Source organism: Tripterygium wilfordii, chromosome 16 (assembly GCF_013401445.1).
Source record: "Tripterygium wilfordii isolate XIE 37 chromosome 16, ASM1340144v1, whole genome shotgun sequence".
Taxonomy (NCBI): domain Eukaryota; kingdom Viridiplantae; phylum Streptophyta; class Magnoliopsida; order Celastrales; family Celastraceae; genus Tripterygium; species Tripterygium wilfordii.
Genome location: NC_052247.1, coordinates 9,278,523 through 9,300,500, shown reverse-complemented (window position 1 = coordinate 9,300,500; position 21,978 = coordinate 9,278,523). Strand labels below are relative to the sequence as shown.

At 37.9% G+C, this 21,978-nt stretch overlaps 6 protein-coding genes across 8 annotated transcripts; all 6 read right to left on the bottom strand.

Annotated features, from left to right (window-relative positions):
- Nucleotides 1-98: 98 nt before the first annotated feature.
- LOC119981187 lies at nucleotides 99-3,654 on the bottom strand. The gene is made up of 6 exons (XM_038824240.1): nucleotides 3,002-3,654; nucleotides 2,340-2,508; nucleotides 1,890-2,066; nucleotides 1,724-1,807; nucleotides 1,114-1,195; nucleotides 99-848 (listed from the first exon to the last, which is right to left on the bottom strand). The coding sequence occupies exons 1-6, from the start codon at nucleotides 3,355-3,357 to the stop codon at nucleotides 406-408; spliced, it is 1,311 nt and encodes a 436-aa protein (XP_038680168.1). The 5' UTR covers nucleotides 3,358-3,654; the 3' UTR covers nucleotides 99-405.
- A 1,059-nt stretch (nucleotides 3,655-4,713) lies between these two features.
- LOC119981460 (growth-regulating factor 8-like) lies at nucleotides 4,714-6,302 on the bottom strand. Its single transcript, XM_038824582.1, has 4 exons — nucleotides 5,920-6,302; nucleotides 5,619-5,816; nucleotides 5,271-5,523; nucleotides 4,714-5,158 (listed from the first exon to the last, which is right to left on the bottom strand). Exons 1-4 carry the CDS (start codon nucleotides 6,062-6,064, stop codon nucleotides 4,774-4,776), a joined length of 981 nt encoding a protein of 326 aa, XP_038680510.1. The 5' UTR covers nucleotides 6,065-6,302; the 3' UTR covers nucleotides 4,714-4,773.
- Nucleotides 6,303-7,969: 1,667 nt separating this feature from the next.
- On the bottom strand, nucleotides 7,970-9,384 carry LOC119981350. Its single transcript, XM_038824441.1, has one exon. It carries the CDS (start codon nucleotides 9,164-9,166, stop codon nucleotides 8,063-8,065), a length of 1,104 nt encoding a protein of 367 aa, XP_038680369.1. The 5' UTR covers nucleotides 9,167-9,384; the 3' UTR covers nucleotides 7,970-8,062.
- Nucleotides 9,385-10,200: 816 nt separating this feature from the next.
- Nucleotides 10,201-13,808, bottom strand: LOC119980841 (protein CANDIDATE G-PROTEIN COUPLED RECEPTOR 7-like). Of its 2 annotated transcripts, none has more exons than XM_038823638.1 (2): nucleotides 12,386-13,808; nucleotides 10,201-10,376 (listed from the first exon to the last, which is right to left on the bottom strand). In XM_038823638.1, exon 1 carries the CDS (start codon nucleotides 13,746-13,748, stop codon nucleotides 12,432-12,434), a length of 1,317 nt encoding a protein of 438 aa, XP_038679566.1. In that variant the 5' UTR covers nucleotides 13,749-13,808; the 3' UTR covers nucleotides 10,201-10,376; nucleotides 12,386-12,431. The 2 variants fall into 2 exon arrangements, with proteins under 2 accessions (XP_038679566.1, XP_038679565.1); XM_038823637.1 differs by lacking the exon at nucleotides 10,201-10,376 and adding an exon at nucleotides 11,895-12,094 and having other exon boundaries at nucleotides 12,386-13,807.
- A 1,584-nt stretch (nucleotides 13,809-15,392) lies between these two features.
- On the bottom strand, nucleotides 15,393-17,649 carry LOC119980840 (endoglucanase 1-like). Its single transcript, XM_038823636.1, has 7 exons — nucleotides 17,359-17,649; nucleotides 17,057-17,266; nucleotides 16,763-16,963; nucleotides 16,576-16,668; nucleotides 16,330-16,491; nucleotides 16,131-16,242; nucleotides 15,393-16,048 (listed from the first exon to the last, which is right to left on the bottom strand). The coding sequence occupies exons 1-7, from the start codon at nucleotides 17,575-17,577 to the stop codon at nucleotides 15,567-15,569; spliced, it is 1,479 nt and encodes a 492-aa protein (XP_038679564.1). The 5' UTR covers nucleotides 17,578-17,649; the 3' UTR covers nucleotides 15,393-15,566.
- Nucleotides 17,650-19,291: 1,642 nt separating this feature from the next.
- Nucleotides 19,292-21,358, bottom strand: LOC119980843. Of its 2 annotated transcripts, XM_038823640.1 has the most exons (3): nucleotides 20,955-21,358; nucleotides 20,462-20,701; nucleotides 19,292-20,286 (listed from the first exon to the last, which is right to left on the bottom strand). In XM_038823640.1, exons 1-3 carry the CDS (start codon nucleotides 20,975-20,977, stop codon nucleotides 20,280-20,282), a joined length of 270 nt encoding a protein of 89 aa, XP_038679568.1. In that variant the 5' UTR covers nucleotides 20,978-21,358; the 3' UTR covers nucleotides 19,292-20,279. The 2 variants fall into 2 exon arrangements, with proteins under 2 accessions (XP_038679568.1, XP_038679567.1); XM_038823639.1 differs by having other exon boundaries at nucleotides 20,462-21,358.
- Nucleotides 21,359-21,978: the final 620 nt, after the last annotated feature.

Sequence of the window (21,978 nt, the reverse complement as noted above, 5' to 3'; positions counted from 1 at the left end):
CAGATTCAACACATAAGAAGGCACTAGCTATGATCTCTGTATGCAAAGACAATCTCAACGAAGCGCGAAACAAGAGACTAAGAAAGTACACATGGACAAACTTGGAAAGCCATGAAGAAGAAGATTTATTACACAACAATAGCATGTCGTTTCCCACAATCTCAAATATGTTAAGCTCAGAATGAGTGCTTCATACACCCAAAGGTGGGTTCAAGACAATGTATTTCATCTCTAGTTATCAAAAAGAAAAAAAGAAAAAGAAAAAGAAAAAGAAGAACGACTTTCTGTTCTCTCAAAAAGGGGAGGGTGAGTGTGGAGACTCATTTCTTGGGCGATTTCTCACTTCACTGCAACATCAATTTACATGGCCGCCATCTTCGCTATGAAGCAAAACGTTTACCTGAATTACAATCTCCTTCCAATATTTGCAAATCTTCGGGCTACTCCAAATATAACTGCTTTTGTCAAGAGCCCCCGGTCAAGACTACAAGCAAGGACCACCGCACCACCCACAACTAACAGCTTAGGTATGTTCCTTCCCAATGGTTTCTCAGACAAATCCTTCACTTCATCATCTGATGAACCACTTGAACTACTCTCCAAGGATCTCAAGTAGTTTGCCCTCACTTTAGTGTTGATTTGAGCCATGAAAGCACAACGCGAGAGTGGGGCACCTGATGCCCTCTCCTTCTGATATGCACGAAAGCCAAGGTTAACCTTTTTCGCAGCTCCCCACATACCCTGCCGCACTCCGATTCTAGCAATTTCCCAAGGTATACCCATGTCTTCATGATGGAACAGTAACACCTCACAGGCAGTAAGCTGGCCATTCCCTCTTTTTGATTCAACTGCTTTTACAAGATACACAAATATTAGTCATTGATTGTCTTCGAGACCATTGCCTGTTTGCACAAGCAACTGAAATACAAATGCACTGTGCTACATTGCAAAACACAAATATCTCTCACAAGCTTCATTGCCTTACAGACAGAGAGTCTGGGATTAAGCAGGACACTGACTAAAATGACAATAAATGGGAAATTTGAGGTAGTAATTAGTAAAAGAAAGTAATCTCCATTTTTATAAAGACAAGATGATTAAAAAATTGATTACCTGCACGGATACACCAACTTGAATAATACAAATCAACACGTCTTGGTTTGTTGCATCTAGGCACAGTAGAGCAGGGTACTCCCTGAAATATACAGAAGAATGGGAATAAATTATTTCTGGAATAGATTTATTTCTGAAACAAAAAGGGCCAATCTCATGAAATACTAATCAAAAACCAATCTTAACTGAAAATGAAGTAGTGATAAGTAAAAGCTGCAACTATGTCCAAATTATGCATGCACTCAAAAGAATGAAGCAGAAGAGATTTGCTGTGTATGACAAATTGACTAGTGACTTGACACACATGTGAAAGGTTAAATATGCTACTGCATGAAAATGTTACTATGGAAATAATCTAGGTAGTTGAAAATAGTCATTTATGGAGCTGAAGTAGTTCAACTCTAACTTTGTTAAATCTAACAGAGATTTGCAACTTATATGTCTGCAAGTCTTTTGGAACAGGTTTCACCTAGAAGAGCCAAATTAGAAGAGAAAAGGTATATCACACTCCTAATACAAGAGAAACTGACATGAAATGATATCAAAGATGGAAAACAGCAAAAGAAATTGATTATTATGGTGTAGAATCAGTAGATTTTCTTTCTCATACCTTTGTAACACAATAGTACAAGTGTCCTGATTCCCAAATCCTGCGCCCGATAATGTATTCTCTGTCGCTACAAAAGAAGGGAAACTGTGCCACCAAAAAGCACGCAGAACATGAGAAGTTATATTTAATAAATGAATAAATAGATACAGAAGAACTCCATTCCCACCTTGCGTACCCAGTGAACCACCATGTTTCCTGTAGTGGGGCACTCCTCCAAAGTTTCAGCAGAGACAATCATGTCATCCCATTTCAATCTAAACTCATCATCCCAAAAGAAATCTCTCACCATCTCTGGGGTAGCATTCTCAAAGATAGTTTTGCTACGATATTGTGGAGGACCAGTCTAGCAAAGACAGAAACACGTTATTTCATTTCAATAAACCAATTAAGTGCATTGCACAAATATATAATGTATAAAACAACACCCGTGCACAAGCCAAGCTTCATCAGTGGGTAGGGTCAAGGACATGCATAATATGTATACAGGTGGTTTCTAGGAATTATCAAATGAAAATTTTCACAAGAATATGATACTCCAAGACAACTTTCAAATTCACATTGAAATGTTTAATCACAGTAAAAATTAAAGGCTCTGCATAATGAAATGCGAAACTACCTTAGGATCTCTCCGCCAGGCTTGATAGGTCATGTTCGGGGTAGAACGATCCATCATATGAATCCAAGCAGGACCTTCATCTTTAACTTCTACAAGCTTACAAAAATGCTCTAAATCATCTCCATTCACAAGTCCAGGTTTTTCGTTTTCGAGCTCGGATAAACTCCCACTGGTGAAGTAAACAAAGAAGCTAGTAAATACGCAGAAGTTCCTTCTAATTCAAGTTGCATTCACATCTCATAATGGCTAATACTGAATTACTTCTTTTAACTGCATAAAGGATATCATAAATGAGCATCAAGGAAGTGAAACCCAATCAAATTACAAAATAGTTAAAGCTAATACTATCGGGAAAAAAATTCCCATCGAGATGATTATTCCTAATACTGAATTTCAGACGCTTGTAACCAGATTAGCTAAAGGTACCATATCCCTATTATCTTGAAAAGTCAGGCTGAAGTTACCTAAACAGATTAGCTAAACAAATATGCATCCATACAACTACGACTACAGCGAAAACTAAGGACAAGGGCCTACAAAGCTATCTAAAATGTAGCCTAAAGCTTGATATTGAAGTATTTTAATCAGGTAAGCTTGAACAATATAAAAATAAGCAAACCCAATAATTAAATCGTCGTTTGAAGTGAACAAACCCAACAAACCTGCATTCGGATATGTCGGTAGGTGGCACAGAGAAATCATCCTTCGGAACCCCGTCATCTGACGTCCAGGAAATGTAACCAGGCAAATGAACCTTCAACGAATCGAACATCGAAAAGGAACCAAAACCTATCGGACTTTCCGAAGATGATGACGCAGTCTCCCTAGACGCCTTCGAGATGGAAGAATTCAACATTTCCCAACCTAAATTGGCCCATGTCGGCTTCCACGTCCACCCAATAAGAACACCAACAATAACCCCAATCCACAAAGGAGCCATATATATCATTAGGTCACTCAAAACATCCCCAATTGTAGGTCTCCCCAAAATCTCCAGAAGAACAGAAGCCAGAGCCATTCTTTACCAACAACAAATTTGTACGAAAGGATAATCTCAATTAACCAAACCCAGATAAATGAAGCCCACAAAATCAAAACCAAGTAAAGAAAAAACCCTCGAATCAATCGAAAGAGTGTGAATTAAGCGCAGCGATCACTCGAGGGTTTCAACGGAGGAGGAAACTCAATAAACCCCGACCACAAAAATTAAATAAAAAAGAGGGCAAGAGAGAGGGAAATGATGGAAGCGATTAAGATATACGATTTTATTGAACAAGAGAGACGAGAGGGGTCAAAGAAGGAAACAAACACTTAATGAGTAGATATGGATAGGATTTCGAGATAAGAGGAGGAGAGAAGGGGAACTTGGATTACAGTAGGCCCATGCCCAAGCAGCAGATCTCTATTTTAGTATTTTTGTCGTCTCACTTGTCTTCCATTAATTTTACTTTGTCGAGAGAACCAACCAAATATATAGCAAAGTTACTGTAGAGCGCACAGAGACAATTGGAATTTGGACATACTAAAAATGGATAAAGACTTTCAAGTTTCAATCTTCCGTGTAATTTTTATTTTAAAATACCATCCACAAATTTGTTTCTCATTTAAATCGAACATTCGACACACATATATACCTAATCCAATCAATTGTCAATAGAACCACCACTCGTTGATAATCTTTTGCTTGATTGGGCAATATACCTATGTTTATCTCTTGCAGACTGTAACACTAATTAGTCATCAAGACCCGCATAATGACGTGAAAGCTGGGCTGGACTAGGTGGACTCACTGCTCTCCATTATTGTGTAATGACTTGGAGTGTAAATAAAGCTCACCATACTAGATAGGTTGATGGGCCAAGTGTACATCGCGTGCCAGTCCCACTCAAGATTCAGAAATAGAATTTGGGTTATTGAATGTATAGTGAATCTATGCCAATTGTTCATGAAACTCTTAAACTACGGAAGTTCCTAAATAAACGAATAAAGGTGTGAGCTACGAAGTTTCTCTCTTGTTATACATACTAAAAGCAATCATCCCCACCATGCATCCCCACCATGCATATAACGAAATGTCACATAAGCGACTCATCATACTTCTCGCTATCATCCCCACCATGCTTATAATGAAATGTCACATAGGCGACTCACCATACTGTTCGCTTGTTAGTACAATAAATGCATTTGTTAAGTTCACGTCCAACATTCAACACACCATTATCCATTGCAACATGGATGTATGTCAGCATCATAAATTCTAAACGGGAACATATGTACAGGGTCATAGATAGCTATAAAGTTTTGTCCATCCACGGGGACACTACCTTCACCTTAAAGCACAAACAAGCATTTTTTTTTTTCTGACAAAATCAAAGGAAAATTGTTTCAGTCATTGCTTTCTGTGTCTCAAGCTGAAAACATATATACACAAAAGTTAGTTAATAGAATTGCTTCCTAATTGATCACCATCTCCACTGCTAGAGCATTTGCTATTGTTGCTACTGCTACTTGCAATGCCAAGGCACAAGGCCTCCGCTAACGGTCCACCAGGAGCAGAACAACCCATCCATAAACCACCACCACCACTACTACCATTCATAGTCTCTGCTACTTCTAATGATCCGCCATAACCACCACTGTTTTTGTGATCAATTTCATCAATGAAATGTCTTGTCTCTCTTGTCTCTGTCTCTACTGCCTGGTTTGGATTCCAAGATGCCCCCAATGAAGCAAATGAGTTGAACCCATTATTATTATCACCCATTTGTTGCCATTCAAGAGTACTCCTATTCTCTCCTCTCATTAACCACTCGAAGCCCCTACATCAGAGAAAAATACCACAAACACATAAAAGACAAGAAAAAAAACAAGACCCACATCAAAAAATGAAAACTTTTATTTAGTCTGGACTCTGGCGCATTAAAAACGCACCTGGGTTGGTCATATGGTGGAGCAGAGACCATGTTATTGTAACTGTGATGGTGAGAAAAATTGATTTTTTTTGTGGAATATTCGTCAGTATTCAATTCCACAGGCTTTCTTGAACGAGGACGAGTCTTGTGACAATGCCGTTCGCAGTACTTCTGATCAGGAGCCACGTCTCTCGAGCACCTCCATTTCTTGCCATCTGTCCTTTTGCACCTCCATGGCTCTGGATCCGCCTTGTTAGTGTTTGTTGAAATGCCTAGCCGAAACAAGTGCACTTAATTTAGTCTCTAATGATGAAGAGAATTAAAGATTAACGAAGTAATTACTGGAGAATGTTAATTTAGTAACTACTTGTGGAGTTGGAGCTTGGAGGGACAGTTGCTGATGAAGTGGTAGTCTTTGTTGTGATGGGTATTAAGAACTCGGAAGTTGCAGGAACAGAGGCCATCAAGTACTTGTAAATTATGGTCTGTTTCTCCAACTCTTGCCATTGAGCTTCTGTGAAAGGGACTACTCTCATATTCACAAACTCTGCTGCTGCCATTTCTCCTACACACAACCAGAAACACAATCAATCACAACCAACAACCAACAAACAAACCCTCAAAGTCAATGGTGGGTAAAGAGGAGCAAAAAAGCAGAGTTACAGTACCATAAAGGTCCACAGTCCTTGAAGGAGGAGCAGAACCAGCATCAACAACATCGTATATATCACCACCACCGCCACTACCACCACAAAGGGTACTCTCATCGCATGTTAAAAACTGGGTTTCATGATGCAAGTATTGATGAGACATCTTAGTATGACTATGATCAGCTCAAAGTTCACTACTTTCGCTTTCTCTAAAACCCAAAAAACCACTTCTTGTTGTTCCCTTCACATCCACATCCACATCCAACAACAACAAGAACACAACCACCTTAAAACTACTTTCTCCCTACACACACATATATAAATATGTATATATATATATAGAGAGAGAGAGAGAGAGCAAAGTGTGTTCTTGTAGGTGAAGTAATTGGGTTCTGTTAAGGTCTTGCTAGCGGTGCCACCATTTTGGGTTCTGAGGTTTGCTTTGCTTCCTTGGCTTCCAACATCTGCACCTCTTTTGGAATACAAACAAATCCTCTTTTGGAATGCAAACAAATCCACCTCTCTCTCACTCTCTCTCTCTCTCCACTGACAACACACATGCAAAGTAATCTCTCTTGACGTTACCTTCACGTCTGTGTTGAATACAAACAAAACACAGAGACTGTTTCATGAACTTGGTGAATCACAGCCGTACATCACGGGCTAAAGTTGATAACTTTGACTGGATTTGACTAACGGTGGCCGTCACCGTCAACATTGGGAGTTGTAACATGGGACCAAAGTGAAAATTGATGATTTGACACATTAACTAAATGTACATTGTCAATAAATACTCTCCTGCTTTTTTTTTTCTTTTTTTTTTTTCCATTTTTTATGCAAAACCTCAAATGGGGCAATTACATCCATACCCTTCCCAACCCTAAAACTTAACACCACAACTTGTCATTAATTTAGCATTTCAAAAGTTTGTATCATGACCCACCATATGTTATTTTCAAGTTGCATTTGGTGGATCTCTTTTTTATGCTTTGTTTAAGGTTAATTTTAGGCTCTGATATTTCTGTTAGATTAATGCATTTAATGGGTAGGTTTCAATCAAAATAATTGAATCAAACAAAGTAAAATGTCATTTTCTGCTACTAGTTAGTTTAAGAAGATAGTTGTTATAATTTGAAGAAATTAGGGAGAAGTCGAAAAATGAGGTGATAGAAAGATTTTGGCCCAAATCATTTAACGTAGAATAATCTCAAAATGTGACCTCCATTTAACCTTCAATTAATGTGGAGTCTCGGATGTTAAGTGAGTCATACATGTGTGTTTATAATCAATGACTATTTCACATGTCACACAGAATTGGGAGTGAAATGAAATATTTTATTTTGGATGGATATAGCATTACTCATTCACACTTTGGGTCCAAAACCCATGTAATTTTATTATTCTAAAAAACATCTTAGGAGTAATTTTATTCTTCTAAAAAGCATCTCGGGATTATTATGTCGAGATATGTTTATAAACCACATTGTTTGGTCTTCATCGAATTATGTGGGATTAAGAATATTTCAAATGTTTTATTCCAATTCTTTTATCATACCAAATAGTCAAAAGCAATATCAAGATAGTGACTCACTTCCATAAATATTTTGCGTCTCTCTTATCAATCATTTTTTTTTTGAGAATAAAACACGATTATATTAAAATAAAACACCACAATACATAGAGGAGTTTGAAACTCCTCAAGAAACATTACAAGAACAAAACACTCCAAAAATAAAAGCAAAAAATTGACCCAAAGCAATAACAGATGCCACAAATAAGCTATATATAGATTAAACTCATTTGAAGAGGCAGGTAGGGCCTTAGAACATCTTCCTACCTCAGAACATCTTTATTTTTCTTTCTTTTTTCATGATTTGAAAGCCTACAACATCCATCAAAGCAATATTCAAAACCAACCTCAATATACATATAATCAGCACTCTTTCAACAATTACAAACCCCCCCAAAAAAAAACGATAACCCACAAACCTATTTACTCTATTTCAAGTGTTCTTGTTAATAACCCACTAAATTTCACCTAAAAAACAAATAAACAATGACAACAACACATCAAAGACATTAACATTACCATTACCATTTTGAAGAACAATGTCTATCAATCATCAAAAGAAAATGATATATAGAAGAGCAAGTGAATTCTTCAACCAATGATCAGGTTATTGGATCTAATGGGGCTTTTTTGTTTGAGTAGAATCCTCAATTGAGCCTTTTGACACTCCAGGTTGGAACCCCAATGTCTACTACCACCACTACTCTTTGATCCAATTGCTCTGACCACTCTAGGAAATTCAACAAACCCTTTTATCCCTCTCTTTATGTGAGGATTCTCTGGTTCTGGTGATGCTCTTCTCTGAATTGCTGCCGACGATGCAATATTACCGCTAATGTTATCATCACATGATTTTTCAGACAACAGGGAAGATAACCTTGCAAGCTTTCCAGGAAAATTTTCAGCAGGAATTGCACCTCTAGACACTCTGTTGTCTACTTCTTGATTTATCTTCTCTGTTTCTGGTGATGCTCTGCTTTGAACAACTTTTGATGATTTGGCACTGCTAAGATCATCATCATAAGAGTTTTCAGCTAAAACCAACCTTGTAAACTTTCCTGGAAGCATAAAATTTGCTTCCTCTTGATTCATCTGCTCCAGTTTGGAACTGAAGGAGCCAAGTTCTCTCTGTTGTTTGGAAATCTCCAATTCTTGTATTTTCTCTTCCAAGAAAATCTTGGCAGCTGAGAGCTTCATTTGAACTCTCTCTTCTCTCAACAGTTCTGCCACTCTTAACATCTTTCTTTCTTCCTCAATCTCTCTCTTCATGCTATCAATCTCTGCTTTATCTAACGTAATCTCTCTGGCAAGCTCTTGACAGACTTTCTCAACGCTTCTCTTGCTTCTCTCCTCTGTAAGCTCTTTAGCCAGTCTTTTATTCAAAGACTCCATCTTCTTACGCACTTTCCTTTCATATTCAAGCTTTGCTTTCAATTCCAGGATCTGGGCGCGATAAACATCGATCTCAGATGTCTCCATTACAGGCTTGAAGAGACTCAGATTCAACAAAGAAGCCCCAGCATTTAAACGATGATACTGATGCTTCAGTTTATGATGATGGTGGTGATGAGGTTGTGAATAATAAAATGGATTCTCGTATAATTTCCAGGTTGGGAAAGTGGGATTCTCAGAGCTGCTACTACTACTACTAGTACTGGACCTACTGCTCATCATCATCATGACCTCCTCCCCCATATCTTCTTCTTCTTCTTTTCTATGTTATCTTTTTCATTGATACCTTTTTTCTTTTCTTTTGGCCCTTCCTTTACTCTTCTGTTTAGTATCTGTCAAAGAAAGCAATTGGGGTTTGTAGGGCCATGGATCCGTGAATGAAGTTGGCCTTTGAAGATGTGGATTCATAAGGTTTTATCCATCGCATGCACCTCATCTTATTTAGTTTTGATCCGTCTAAATCTCTCTCTCACAACCCCTTGGTGAATTTATCTAGATCAAATCGTGTGATTTAGAAAGTACTGCACCCAATTTCTACTAGGAATAATACACTTATGGGTATTGAGTTTTGACCCAACTAAACTCTAGAAATAATTCAATAATATACTTTTGGCCACGCACTAGGTTTTGATCCAATTTATCCGATCGTCAAGAAAAAAAAAATTGTGCACATGTGGATCGTCAAGTCTATATAATATATAAGATGTTTAAAAGATAAATTTGTATAGTATTTTTTTCAATTATCAAAAAATAATTTCTCTCTCGTCGTCACTATTGTGTGTTTCACCTTTCCTTTTCACAAAAAAAATTAATAAAAAAGTTAAAAAGATAAAAGACAATACGTTAAAGAGGAGGGGTCCAACAATAATCTCAATCCTAACATTTTTTTACCTTCTTACAAATAGATAAAAAAAAAAAGAAAGAAGAAGATAAAACGCCAATAGATTGTGTAAATTTGAGCCACAAAGGCCAAAGCCAAACCCAAAGACTTTCTTTTTTGATAAGTAGGATGGAGAATTCGAACTCCCTAACACAAAGTCGAGCATATGCCTTAACCGTTTTGACGGAGAATTTTTGACCCCAACCTAGAGACTTGCCTTACCAGGGAAATCATTTATGGTATGGGTAGGAGTTGGCCCCTGCCAGCTTTATGGTGAGATGCAGCTTCATATCAAGCCAAGTAAATGAGTAATTCAGACCTCCTGAATCCTGAACCACATATGACACAATTTGTGGACCACGCCACTGGAAAATCAAGACCCACATGGCGCCCGGTGCCGAAATTTGTTTATTAGTTTGAGCAAATGCCCTACAAGATAAGGAATTGGTGGCTGCAAAATCTCCATTTTCACAAGCGTTATGCTCCATCGAATTTTTATTAACACAGTGAAATAATAGAAGACCCCAAAGCCAACCTAGCATCACAGAATAGCACTTGGGCAAAACTAATAACCTGTCAAAGTTATATCATCCACTGTCATTTGATTAAAAAAAGAAGTTTCACACAACAAGAATCATAACCCGGACCAATTCAACATGTATGCCACTGGTACGATCTGTTAAAACTCAAAATCAAACGTAAAAGCTTGAATTTGTCAAACAAGAATGCTATACAGGCATCCGCAAACTAACAAAAACTATTAGAAACCCGTAAACATGAATCAAAAAGTTTAAAACAGAAGAAAAGTAAAAATCCACAGCAACTAATTATGTCAAGGCAACTACAGATTCAAATACATGAGTGTGACAGAGATGAAATTCCAAACTTTCACATCTAGATTAGATATCTCAACAACAAATCTATTAGAATCCACAACACAAATCACAATAGTTGTGGGATCCCACTATAATCCTACCAAATTCATTATCAAAGGTTGTCTTTCTCTTACCTAGAACTTGATCATGAATTCACCAAAACCAAACTACATCAATGTTTAATCATACCAAAACCTTGATACATTGATTTATAGCATGAGGGCAGGATTCTTGCATACCTTTTAAACCAGGTAGTTTGATGACCATCCAACAGCCCCAGCAACTCCCAAAAATCTGAATGATTGAACTGAGAATTGTATTTGGGCTATGAAAAAGTTTTCTTCACCACACTAATAGCTGATATCTCTTAGAATCTTTGTTTCTTAAAGCTAACTTTTCTGATGCAAAAGGGAAATGCTCAATCTTCCAAAGAACATCTTTCCTCGGCATCAATGAAACCTCAACAAATTTTGTGAGTATTCTCAGAATTTACCAAGGCCAAGGAAAATTGACCATGAAAAACAAACACCTCCGTTAAAAGGTAAAAAACCACAATATGTTTGGAAGGAGATGTGCAGAACAATGTCCGGAGGCATTTAAAAAAGATTATATTAATGATAGCTGCAATAAAGCTAGGCTTGCTTTAGTTGAAGAAAACCTAAGCTATGTCGATTGAATATGGCTTACAGACAAATGTAAGAATGTCAGAAGAGAGGAAATAATTAAGTTTTCAGTATGCTAATATCGGAAACCCCCACAGGCACCACATAGCCAGGGATGGATGCAGAAGACACTGCACTTAAAACCAGATTCTTATTTATTATTACCAATGCTCAAGGCTTAAGCAACCTGATTCTGTTGAGGGTACATTACATCATATAGAACTTCATTTGTTCCCTTCAAATTGCAAAAGTTTCCTATGCATCTTTACATGATCCCAAGTAACAATCAGCCAAAGAATGACACATCACAATTGATTATAAAACAAGAAAAAGGCCACCATTATCTTCTTTTCCTTTCAAACTGAATGCCTTTAATTAAAATTGAAATGACCATTTGCACAACTACACAATAGGAACAAGAGAAGAAGAGGAAAAGTAACATAAATGATAAGAAAAGAACTCCAGATTTGCTGAATGAGAGTACATAAATTCTAAAAGTATCACATATGAATATGAGAATATCATTAATCAAGGATGAAAAGACGACAAAAAAAGAAATAGAAGTGCTCACTTCAAATTCATGAATCAAGATAGTAAGAAGCTGATTTTCATATCCAAACTTCCCAGCACATTATTCAATCAAATTGAACACTCAACCATAAAGTAACAACGACACAGAATTCCGCTCCTCGACACATACAGCTCACAAGGTAACACACCAAGTGTTGCATGGGTTTTGCTTCAGGATATTAATTTACAGAAATGAACAGACATAAAACAATTATTTTCCAGATGCTTCCAATTTGATGTATTATAAGGACTTATTCATTCCCAAGAAAGAGAAAGACAGAATCTGTAATTACATGAGCCGTTAGATATACAATCCACAGACATATATGAAAGTCCCTAACATCATCCTATTAACTCCAAACTCCAAAGGACCAAAACAGAACAGAGTTCAACAATAAGCAAGTAATCCATGAAACATGTATCCCTAGACAGTAAAATTTAACAAAATCACCCATGTATAACTATCAGGTTCTACCTTGAGTTCTCTGAATTGATAACTGCACCAACTTCTTTGACATGAATCACAAATCAAACTCATCTTCAAGCTTCAATTGTTCTGCTGCCGCCTCTTCCTCCTCATCGTCAATCGCAAAGTACGGGTTGTGGGACTCCGGCTTAAACTTGTACCCTGTGAACACGTAGAAGGCAAGGGTAGCCAATTCCCCAGCTACCACACTAGTCCAAAGGTACTCATATGATGTAATAGTCTCCAGTGCGTAGACCACAACCCTCGTGAAGTAAATGTAGAATATCACCACTACGTAATACTGCCTAAACAAAGTCAACTTCATCAAGTTCACGGCAGCTTTGCCATCGGTCCTGGCAGCCTCACGGAGGTTCTTGATAGACCAAACAATAGGGAACAAAACGGCGCAGCAACAGATCACATCGACAAGCAAGAACACCTGCCTCCACGAAATCCGCTCCTGCCCAAACGGCCCACTCTCATCAATCACGACCTGCGCGATATTTGCCACCACCTGGAGTGGAATCACAATCATCAACACCTTCTTTTCCTTGTCCTGCAGGTACGGCTTCACGAACGACCATCCAGTACCAATCAACACAATAAGAGTGAACAAAGTAATTCCCTTGAGAAAGCTGAATATGTAGAACAACACATCCCAGCCATGAGCGCTCCCAGTCCGCTTAATATACGACTTATCTTCAGCCTCGCAAATGAGATTCAGCGCCTTCAACAACACCACAGCTAGCATGAAGAAATGAATCCTAAAAACGGTGAGCCGTTTCTTGTACAGAACGGAAATCCATAGCCCAGCAAGACCACAATAAACCAAAGACAACAAGAAGTAAACCCTAGGTAGTACTGCTTTTCCGGCTGAGAGATAATCCCGGCGGCGGCTCTTTCCGTCAAGGTTGTACATGGCCGACTTCACATCCATTGAGACCTTCACTTTTGTGAGGCAATTTGCGAAGACGAGCGTGAACTGGTCAGCATCGGTCAAGGAATAAACCTTGGTGAAGCTCTCTTTGTCCTTGTTCAATAAATTGAAGGTGTAAATAGTTTTGATTAGGTCGGACTGTAGAGCGCAGGAGATCTCGCCGTCCTCGAGCTGCTGGAGCACGTGTAGCCATGAGTCACGGGTGCAGAGAAAGAAACCGAGCTTGGAGCGGTCGAGATCCGGGCTCGGATTCGAAAGGGAGATCTGGGAGACATTGAGCTCGAGAAGTCCGGTGTGAGTGAAACCGAACTCGTCAAAGGGGATTATGGGGCGTTCATCGGATCTGATCTGCGTGGATCGGATCTCTGCGATGGTAACGGAGCACAACGTGAAAACGCAGAGAGAGAAGAGGAGAGAAGGAGAAGAGAGAGCCATGTTGATCCGAAACAATTGACTCTCAAAAGTCTCTCCCAGAGATCTTAACGAAGAAGAAGAAGACTCAGTCAATTCGGATACAAGTAAACGGACAATTTCGTGAAATGACCGTTTTGGCCAAAGGTATTAGTATAATCGCAATGATGATAATGAAGACCTCTTCTGCCGTTTGGACCGAGTTGGAAATTACGACATCGGAGGGAAGCTTTGACAGAAAGCAATGTCGTAACTCACAATGTCCGTCTTTTGGTTTTAGTTTTGGTAAATACTAGCATTGCTCGCTGTGCTCAATACGTTCAGGAAAATGCACGCCCTATGGGACTCTTCCATTGCATCTTATTACGGGTGGAAGTTGGTTTTGGGTCGGAGAAGATTCGTATTTATGAAATATTTACATGTTATGATATTAGTTTAGATTGAATTTCGAACGTATTTAATTGATAAAATTTAGATTGAATTAAATTCGAACAAGTAAATCAAACAATAATCTAATCCAAGTTAGGTTTCGGGTAAGTAAACCGAAAAGTTTTGTGTTTGAATCCGGACATGGTTTTAAATCAAACAAAAATTTTATTTTTGGACCCGGATTAAGACATATAACTTATGTCTAAACTCAATCCGAGTCGGACAAATTCAGTCATCCGGATCGGATAAAGTTTTGCCATCCCTACATTTGATATACTCTTGCCGTACATGTTTGACATATGCTTAAATATTTTTTTTTGATAATCGAGAATTACATCATATAAGTTTGTCATTTGAATTACATTGGTCTAAACACAGAAGTTTCTCATATGACAACTGGGTAAATTGGGTAAAAACTCAACGCATAGCCACAAAGATATTGCTTCAAGTGGGGGTTGAACTCAGTATCTTCCGAATCCATGTGGTTTGGCCTTAAAGAGATTCATCAATTAAACTATCACCCAAGAGATTACATATGCGTAAATCTACTGCGATGTTTGACATGTTATTGTAATACGCTTCATTTACCAAAAGCATTTAACATAGATATGTATTTTTGTGCATTAAGTCAATTAAAAAGAATCAAAAGATCACCCAAAAAAATGCAAATTGCAAGCCAAGAAGATATTTGGAGTTGTATTGTTTTTTTTTTCTTCCAAATTACAGATATAACCCTTTCACAAAACATGATTAGGGTAAAATTATCAACCTGACTCTATTATGAATCGATTGATAGCTGATTATCAATTAGCCAGTATTGAATCGATTGACTGATAATAATCGTAAAACCGACCCATACCCAGCCCCAACTATATGTGGCATTTTTGTCTTCTTAATGTTTATAAATGGTAGTTAATTGGTGCCTATTTAAAAAAAAAAAAACTATTAGGGTTGTCTGATCTCACTGAGAATAAAAATGCCGATTACCAAGGATTATTATCACTTCTCTTTTTGATTATTGGGTACCAAATGCTATTTACTTGACACTTCGATTGGTCTGGGCATGTCTTGAATGTGAGCAAAGCAGATCATGTAATTAGTTACTGCAATGTTTGAATTTTTCCATTTTTAAAAATTTAATGAAGTTTATGTATTAGGGTTCCTGTTCAGACGAATTTGATTCATGATACTCTGTTTTTATTGCACTTGAAATCGCTTTTTCCTGAACAAAAGAGAAGATTATACTAAAGCAAGACCACAAGCATTACTTAAGAACTCCTCATTAGCCATTCCAATTTTTGCTCCAACATACATTTGTAGACGAACCACCATTTTAATCTATTTCACTACATTTGACAGAAACTAAACCACAAGGAAAACTAAATGGAGGAGATACGATAATTTTATGATTGTTTAGGTAGAGAAGAAAGCAAGAGCACCCACAAATGCTGCATTTATATATGTTGCAGGCTCGGATTGCTGGTAGTTATTACGATCATCTGCAAAGCTATCTCTGTTATCAGGACCACCGACTATGGCTCCGGTGAGGATGTTCGGATTGGGTGATGCAGAGTAGAGGTATTGAAACCCATTATTGCAGTTTATCTTATTAGGATTTGAATGGATAGATGGTAGAGAGGAGCCTCTGTGATGAACATGTTGTGGGTACTTAGTACCAAATCCCACCATGTAAGACATCTTTGCAGGATTATCTCCCAAAATGTAATCCACCTGCTTCCTTGCCAGTTCAATTAGCTTCTCTGATGTTACCGTAGAAGACCCGCATGTGGCAACTCCTCCATTTGAATTCAGGTACTTGGCATATGTTAACAGGAGGAAAGATGTGGTGGTGACATACTGCAGATTGCTCTCACTTGCTTTGTAAAAAAGCCCTCCTGCAGACAACAGTGCTTCAATGTTAATAACAGACTAACAGGACTAAGAATCTTTAAGCAAAACTAAAAAAAGTACTCGTACCGGGCGTATATTGGGCCTGAAAACCTGATGTTCCTGGAACTAGAGAACATATGTAGTTGTCTGAGTGTGCTTTATATGTCTGAAATTCTTCTGTGGTTTTCTCTAAGAAGCTCTGTTGAAGACCCAACAAGGATTAAAGCCTTAATTTTATGTCCTTGACTATGTAGGCAAAGCAGGTGTTTGTGGTTTAGAATCAAACCTTGGAAAGAAGGATTTTTGTCCCAGCTCTCTTGTCATCCCAACTAAAAGAGTAGTCGTCATCTTCTGCACCCAATACTTGGCCATTGGACTGGATGTAAGCCAAGTACGAGCGGTCTTGAGAAGCTCTATAGATCCATGATGCACCCCATAGGAGCTCATCCTGAGGATAGATAAGCGATTGTGATTGTAAGTATAATCTTCATACATATTTGCTATGAACATTGCTCCCTTTTTGTTGTCTTACCTGGTATCCTGAGTAAGAGCAATAAAATGGACAGACCACTGAATGCAAAGAGTCACTATAGGAACCTCTGTGTTTGTCTGCTAACTCAAATACCTGTATGAATGTATGATCACAATGAGTATTTATCATGATCAGGAATTGGTGAACACATTAAAGCAACAAAAAGGGTATCCTTGTGACTGCTTACTTCCTTCGCCGTTTGGAGCAATTTGGCCGAATAGGAAGGGTCAGAGTCTTTGAACACAATAGAAGCTGCAGCCAAAGCAGCAGCTGTCTCTGCTGCTACATCTGATCCTGGGTTTTGAGCCGAGACTTTGTATACACTTCGCGGTGTGTCCATGTCTTCAGGCCTCTCCCAGCACTTGTGGTCCATGTTCGGATCCCCAACCTGCACAAATCAAAAACATGAAGAACCAATGTGAATTGGCTATATGTCTTATCTTCTTGTGAATCAAAAAGAGCTGATTTTTTTCTCGCTCACTTGAACATATAGGGTTCCAGGAGTGGCAGTTGCTGCTTTAAGTAGATAATCCGCACTCCAACGAATCGCTGCTCTTGCATTTTCAATCTGGTTGTGCATTGAACTTCCAAATTCAATCACACTCCATGCCAGCAATGATGTTGTGAATGCCATCGGCAGGCCAAACTTAACATTGTCTCCAGCATCATAGTATCCTCCTACTAGGTCCACCTGATAATACCATACAGAGAAAAACTCAGAAACTAAGCACGTATTCACTTGAAAAAAACCATAAAAGACAATTATATCAGAACATCAAATACATGGTACGAGGAGCCATCGGACAAGCCTGAATCGCCTCTCCATTTGAGGCGCTGATTAGGTGGCAATTTGCCCGATCGCTGGCCCTCAAAGAAGAGGATTGATTTTGCGAGAGCATCCGAGTAATCCTGAGGAGTAAAGGCAGAGGAAAACAAGCTGACCGAACAAAGAACTAAGCACAGAATCTGAACTCTTAAAGTAAAAACAGTAGACACAGCCATTCAGATAAGTTGTGTAGAAGTACAACAATGAAATGATTACAAGCCACCAATTCTTTGCTTCAAAGTTGAGGTGGTGAGTTGCCATTTATAGACGAGGAAGAAGAAGCAGGAGAGTTCGTTGGTCGTTAAGCGATAAAACAGGACAGTTTCAATGTTTCATGCAGTCACGGGATCAACTGCGTAAATTTGGACCACTTTTTCTGGATACACAACATTCAAACTTCATCCAAATCCAATAAAACACAAAAAGAAACAAGACCCAGAAACAAAAAGACAAAACGACCTAAATTCTCACTGTGAAGACTCGTGCTTAATCAAACTTTATCACTGTTGATTGTTCCTCAAGTCTTCAAGGACTGCATAAATTAATCGAGGGAATCATGTATCTGAACCGCAATTAATGCCAGAGTATGGAGTAGTCTTTGGACTTTGCAGAGACACAAATTTGTCCGTTAGCAAACACTCAGGTCACGGAAAAATTCAAGGAGTTTGAATCTCGTGAGCTTGAAAAGGAAAGTTGATCACTCAAGTCTTATCAGATGGAAAATTTGTGGGTTCTGGAGAAAAGTTGGAATGAACAGTACTTCTGGTAGTTTAAAGGGTTGCGTTATGGTCCAACTATAAATTCATAAATCATGTGGGATGGCAGAGTTAGACAACAATTTTCACATGGGTGGGGTGGGGTGGCGAAGGATATGGGGTTTTGTTCGGCGGGAGTCTTTTTTTGACAACCCTAGCTAAAAGTCACAGCCTTTTGAGAGAGGATTATGGCATTGATAGAGGTAATTTCCCAACAGCACCATATCAGACAATGAGACAATAAGGCATATGATTTACATTACAAGATAAAGAATAAAATCAACATGAAGGTATTGACATTATTACTAAGTAATACGCAATTACGCAGTGTTCCTAGCTAATACATATATTTGTTTACATATATGAGGATATGACCAATGCACTTGGTAGTACTTGTTTGAGTATACTTCTTTCTCCTATCATCCCAACTGAGAAAATCGTCTTAAGCTTGTAATTTAGGACAAACACTCGCACTGGGATTTGCCATGAAACCTTTGAATGAACTGTTGTAGTCAGAAATCAGGAAACTCTATAATCAAGAGTCCCAAGAACTTACAAATATCAGCAAAACAAGGCTGTTGAGACACCGGATACTCTTCAAATTGTGGTGGAACTTGCCATATACCATTTCGCAACTCATGTCTTCAAAAAAGCTGAAAGACCAGGAATTTTCTAGTGTTTCAGTTGCGAATCAATGGTTACGGGGATGCAACAGAATTAACTAAGAGAAGCATTCATACTAGGGTTCATGGTTAAAGGAAGTCCAAATTCATTGGTGAAGAAATCCTGAGTAGGTATCTTGCACATATTCACACATATTCCCACACAGCCACTGTTCTCCAAGGACCTTTGATGAGAAAAATTGTCGTAGGAATTATAATTGGCATATGCAGTCTACTTTACATATGAAAAAAAATCGTTCGTTCGCTTCCATTGTATTTGAAGAGCTATTTCCAGTTGTTTAAGCAGAACAGAAGCATTAACTCTGATACATCTGATATGAAGATAGAACTAGAAGTGGTTACTACCTGCACTTCTTTATGTGAACTCCACTTCTTTGCTTCACCCCATTTACTTCCACTTCCACAACTTAAAGGATTCTCATAAAATTATAACATGACAGCAATGCATCAGATAAAGCAGAAAATCTTACGTTTCAACTTGCAATGTAAGATTAACTTTGGACATGCATATGTCTATGAAATGACAATGGACTGGATCCCATCTTGCTTCACAAGGAAATGGAGTAACAAAACCGAGCAAATTTCTGTCTTATGTTGAAGTTGACAGGCCTAACATAACATAGTATTGACATACTTGATCTGAGCAACAGGAAGGGCCGCACAGATGAAAAATATAATTGTATAAACAAGAACAAATGGATTTTCAAGGTCTGGTAACGAAAAGTAAATAGCATGAAAGATATTAGATTCCCTGATAGGATTACAATACTTACACTTCCAATTCTTATTACCCATTTAGATAAGAAGACTCGAGAAGTTTCAAGTTTCAACCAATGCATCCAAACCTTCTAGGAATAACTGATTAATATTTACTATGAAGGGTTTACCGATTCAAATAAAAACTATAGCCTATCATATTTTTTGATTATATATTCTATGGTCTTAAGAGTTTCTTTCAACTTCGATAGTGTGGAGATAGTGCATTATCCACCGTTGACCAATTTGAAGCTTATAAAATCTCTTTCACAAAAAAGAGTTTCAATACAAATATGATTTGGCAAATACCATATGGTCTATCAAGACGATAACATATACCCGAAATAGTGGGTTTGAATTAAAATGCGAATAGCACCATTAATTTAAGTTTTCACTCTAGAACTAGAAGTCATCAATGAAAGCTATTCAGCCATTATATTGGCTAGAATTCAGTAAACCCTTCATATTGAATATAAATCAGTTATTTGTAGACAAACATGGCTTTTTTTATGAAAGAGAAAATTCATGTACACCATTGCAAAAAGGCACAGAAGATTATGATGATCTACGACCAAAATGACAATTCAGTATAGTTTTACCTCAGAAGGACCAACCAACAAGTGGAAGAAAAGCCCTGTCAATGCAACATTGAACTCAGCAGCCCAATTTGTTGGTGGAAATATTTCATGAACTGCATAAAGAAATAAAAGATCTGATCAATTCCCAAAAAAGGTTAGTCAGATTCACAAAATGATCACAAACACTATAATTCAGCATTAAATTTCCACCTGAGCAGGCGCACCAGGAGGGATCATTGAGAGAAGGAACTCTTGAACCACCCCCCTGCTGCTGTATTCTAGACCTACCTTCCCTTCGTTACTCTCTTAGACACATCAACAAACACTTCATGGTCATAATCAAGCAACCCCTTCTCCTTCTCCTTACTTTCTGCTCCAAATTTCCCCATTTTTCTGGCAAACAGAGTCATGAATGCCTTCTCGAAGAACCCGTCATTGTATTTGGTTTTCTGTCTCATTGGAGTACTTGGTTCTCCTGACGGGTCTGCTATTCCACATCTGATATTACTCTCCTGGGTATTGATGCATCTGTATAATGGAAGGTGTTGGTGAGTTCTCAAGTGGATTGCAAGAAGACTTGGAGTTAGAACTACCATTAATGTACTATATTCCAGTTCTTTACGTCCAAAAGATTCAATTTTCTCTCTCTCATATTTCAATAAGAACAGCAACAACATAATTAGAAGGGCCTAACAAGCATAAGGAGGAGATTATAGTTGGTAATGTTTAGCTTTTCTTTTTTTCAGATAAAATCTTTTGTAGATATATATAGTGTAATTACCGGGAGAAGGAGATTGTTTCCATCCATTTTGGTTCACTGAGTAATGGGACTAGTAACCCAGAAGCCCTGCTTAGGTTTGCCTACCCTGAGTAAGATCCTACGTACGCCCCTGATGTACGCTACCAGAGTTTCTCTCTACCCCAACTTTCGCAAGAACAGTTCTCATGCGTCTTCACAATTGCTCTCCTTCTTCCGCGACTACCTTGAAAGCCCTAAAAGAACCATTCAACAAGGAAGACAAGTCTTCCCTGCAAATAAACTTCCAAAAAAGCAGTAATCGAGAAAAAACAAGCAACGACAACCACCATCTGAAACAAGAAATTCTCTCAATGACAGCCACCATTTTTGGTATTTGTTGAAAGATTTAAAGCTTTAAGCCAAAGAAGATGAAAGACAGGAGCTTGAACTGGAACCATAATTAGGGGTTGTAAATTGAAAATTTGAGGATTTAACTTATTGGGCTTAATGGACCGGGCTTCCAAAGGCCGTCCTGTAGCTCATTTTTATTGAACATCTCATGCAATTAGATTCTATTTTTACATTAAAATTACACCAACCCCTTCTGTAAATATAAACATGTTTTACACCCGAGTCACTAGTTAGAGTGATAAGCATGATGTGTATTATCTTGATAATCAGAGTTCGAATCCCCCTCCTCCGTTTCAAAAAAAAAAAAAAAAAACCATGTTCTTAATGGTAAATTAAGATTATATACTCTATCTTTAGATTCAGTTTCACCATATACCTAAACATCCTATTCTTTTGGATAAATCAACAAATCAACAGGTTATACTTTGCTAGCCATCCTTTGTCGGTTAAAATTCATAGGATTTTTCAGTAAAAAAAAATGTAATTGTTCTCATAAGTTTCTTTTTGATTAATTGTACATGTAACATTTAAGGTTAATTTTTTATTTAAAAATCAACTCCTAGCCTAACAAGTAATAGTTAGGCCAACGAGAGGTTGTTCAGTTAGTAATCGTTTGGCTTAGACATGTGTGCCCAAGGTTTGATTCCAATGAAAA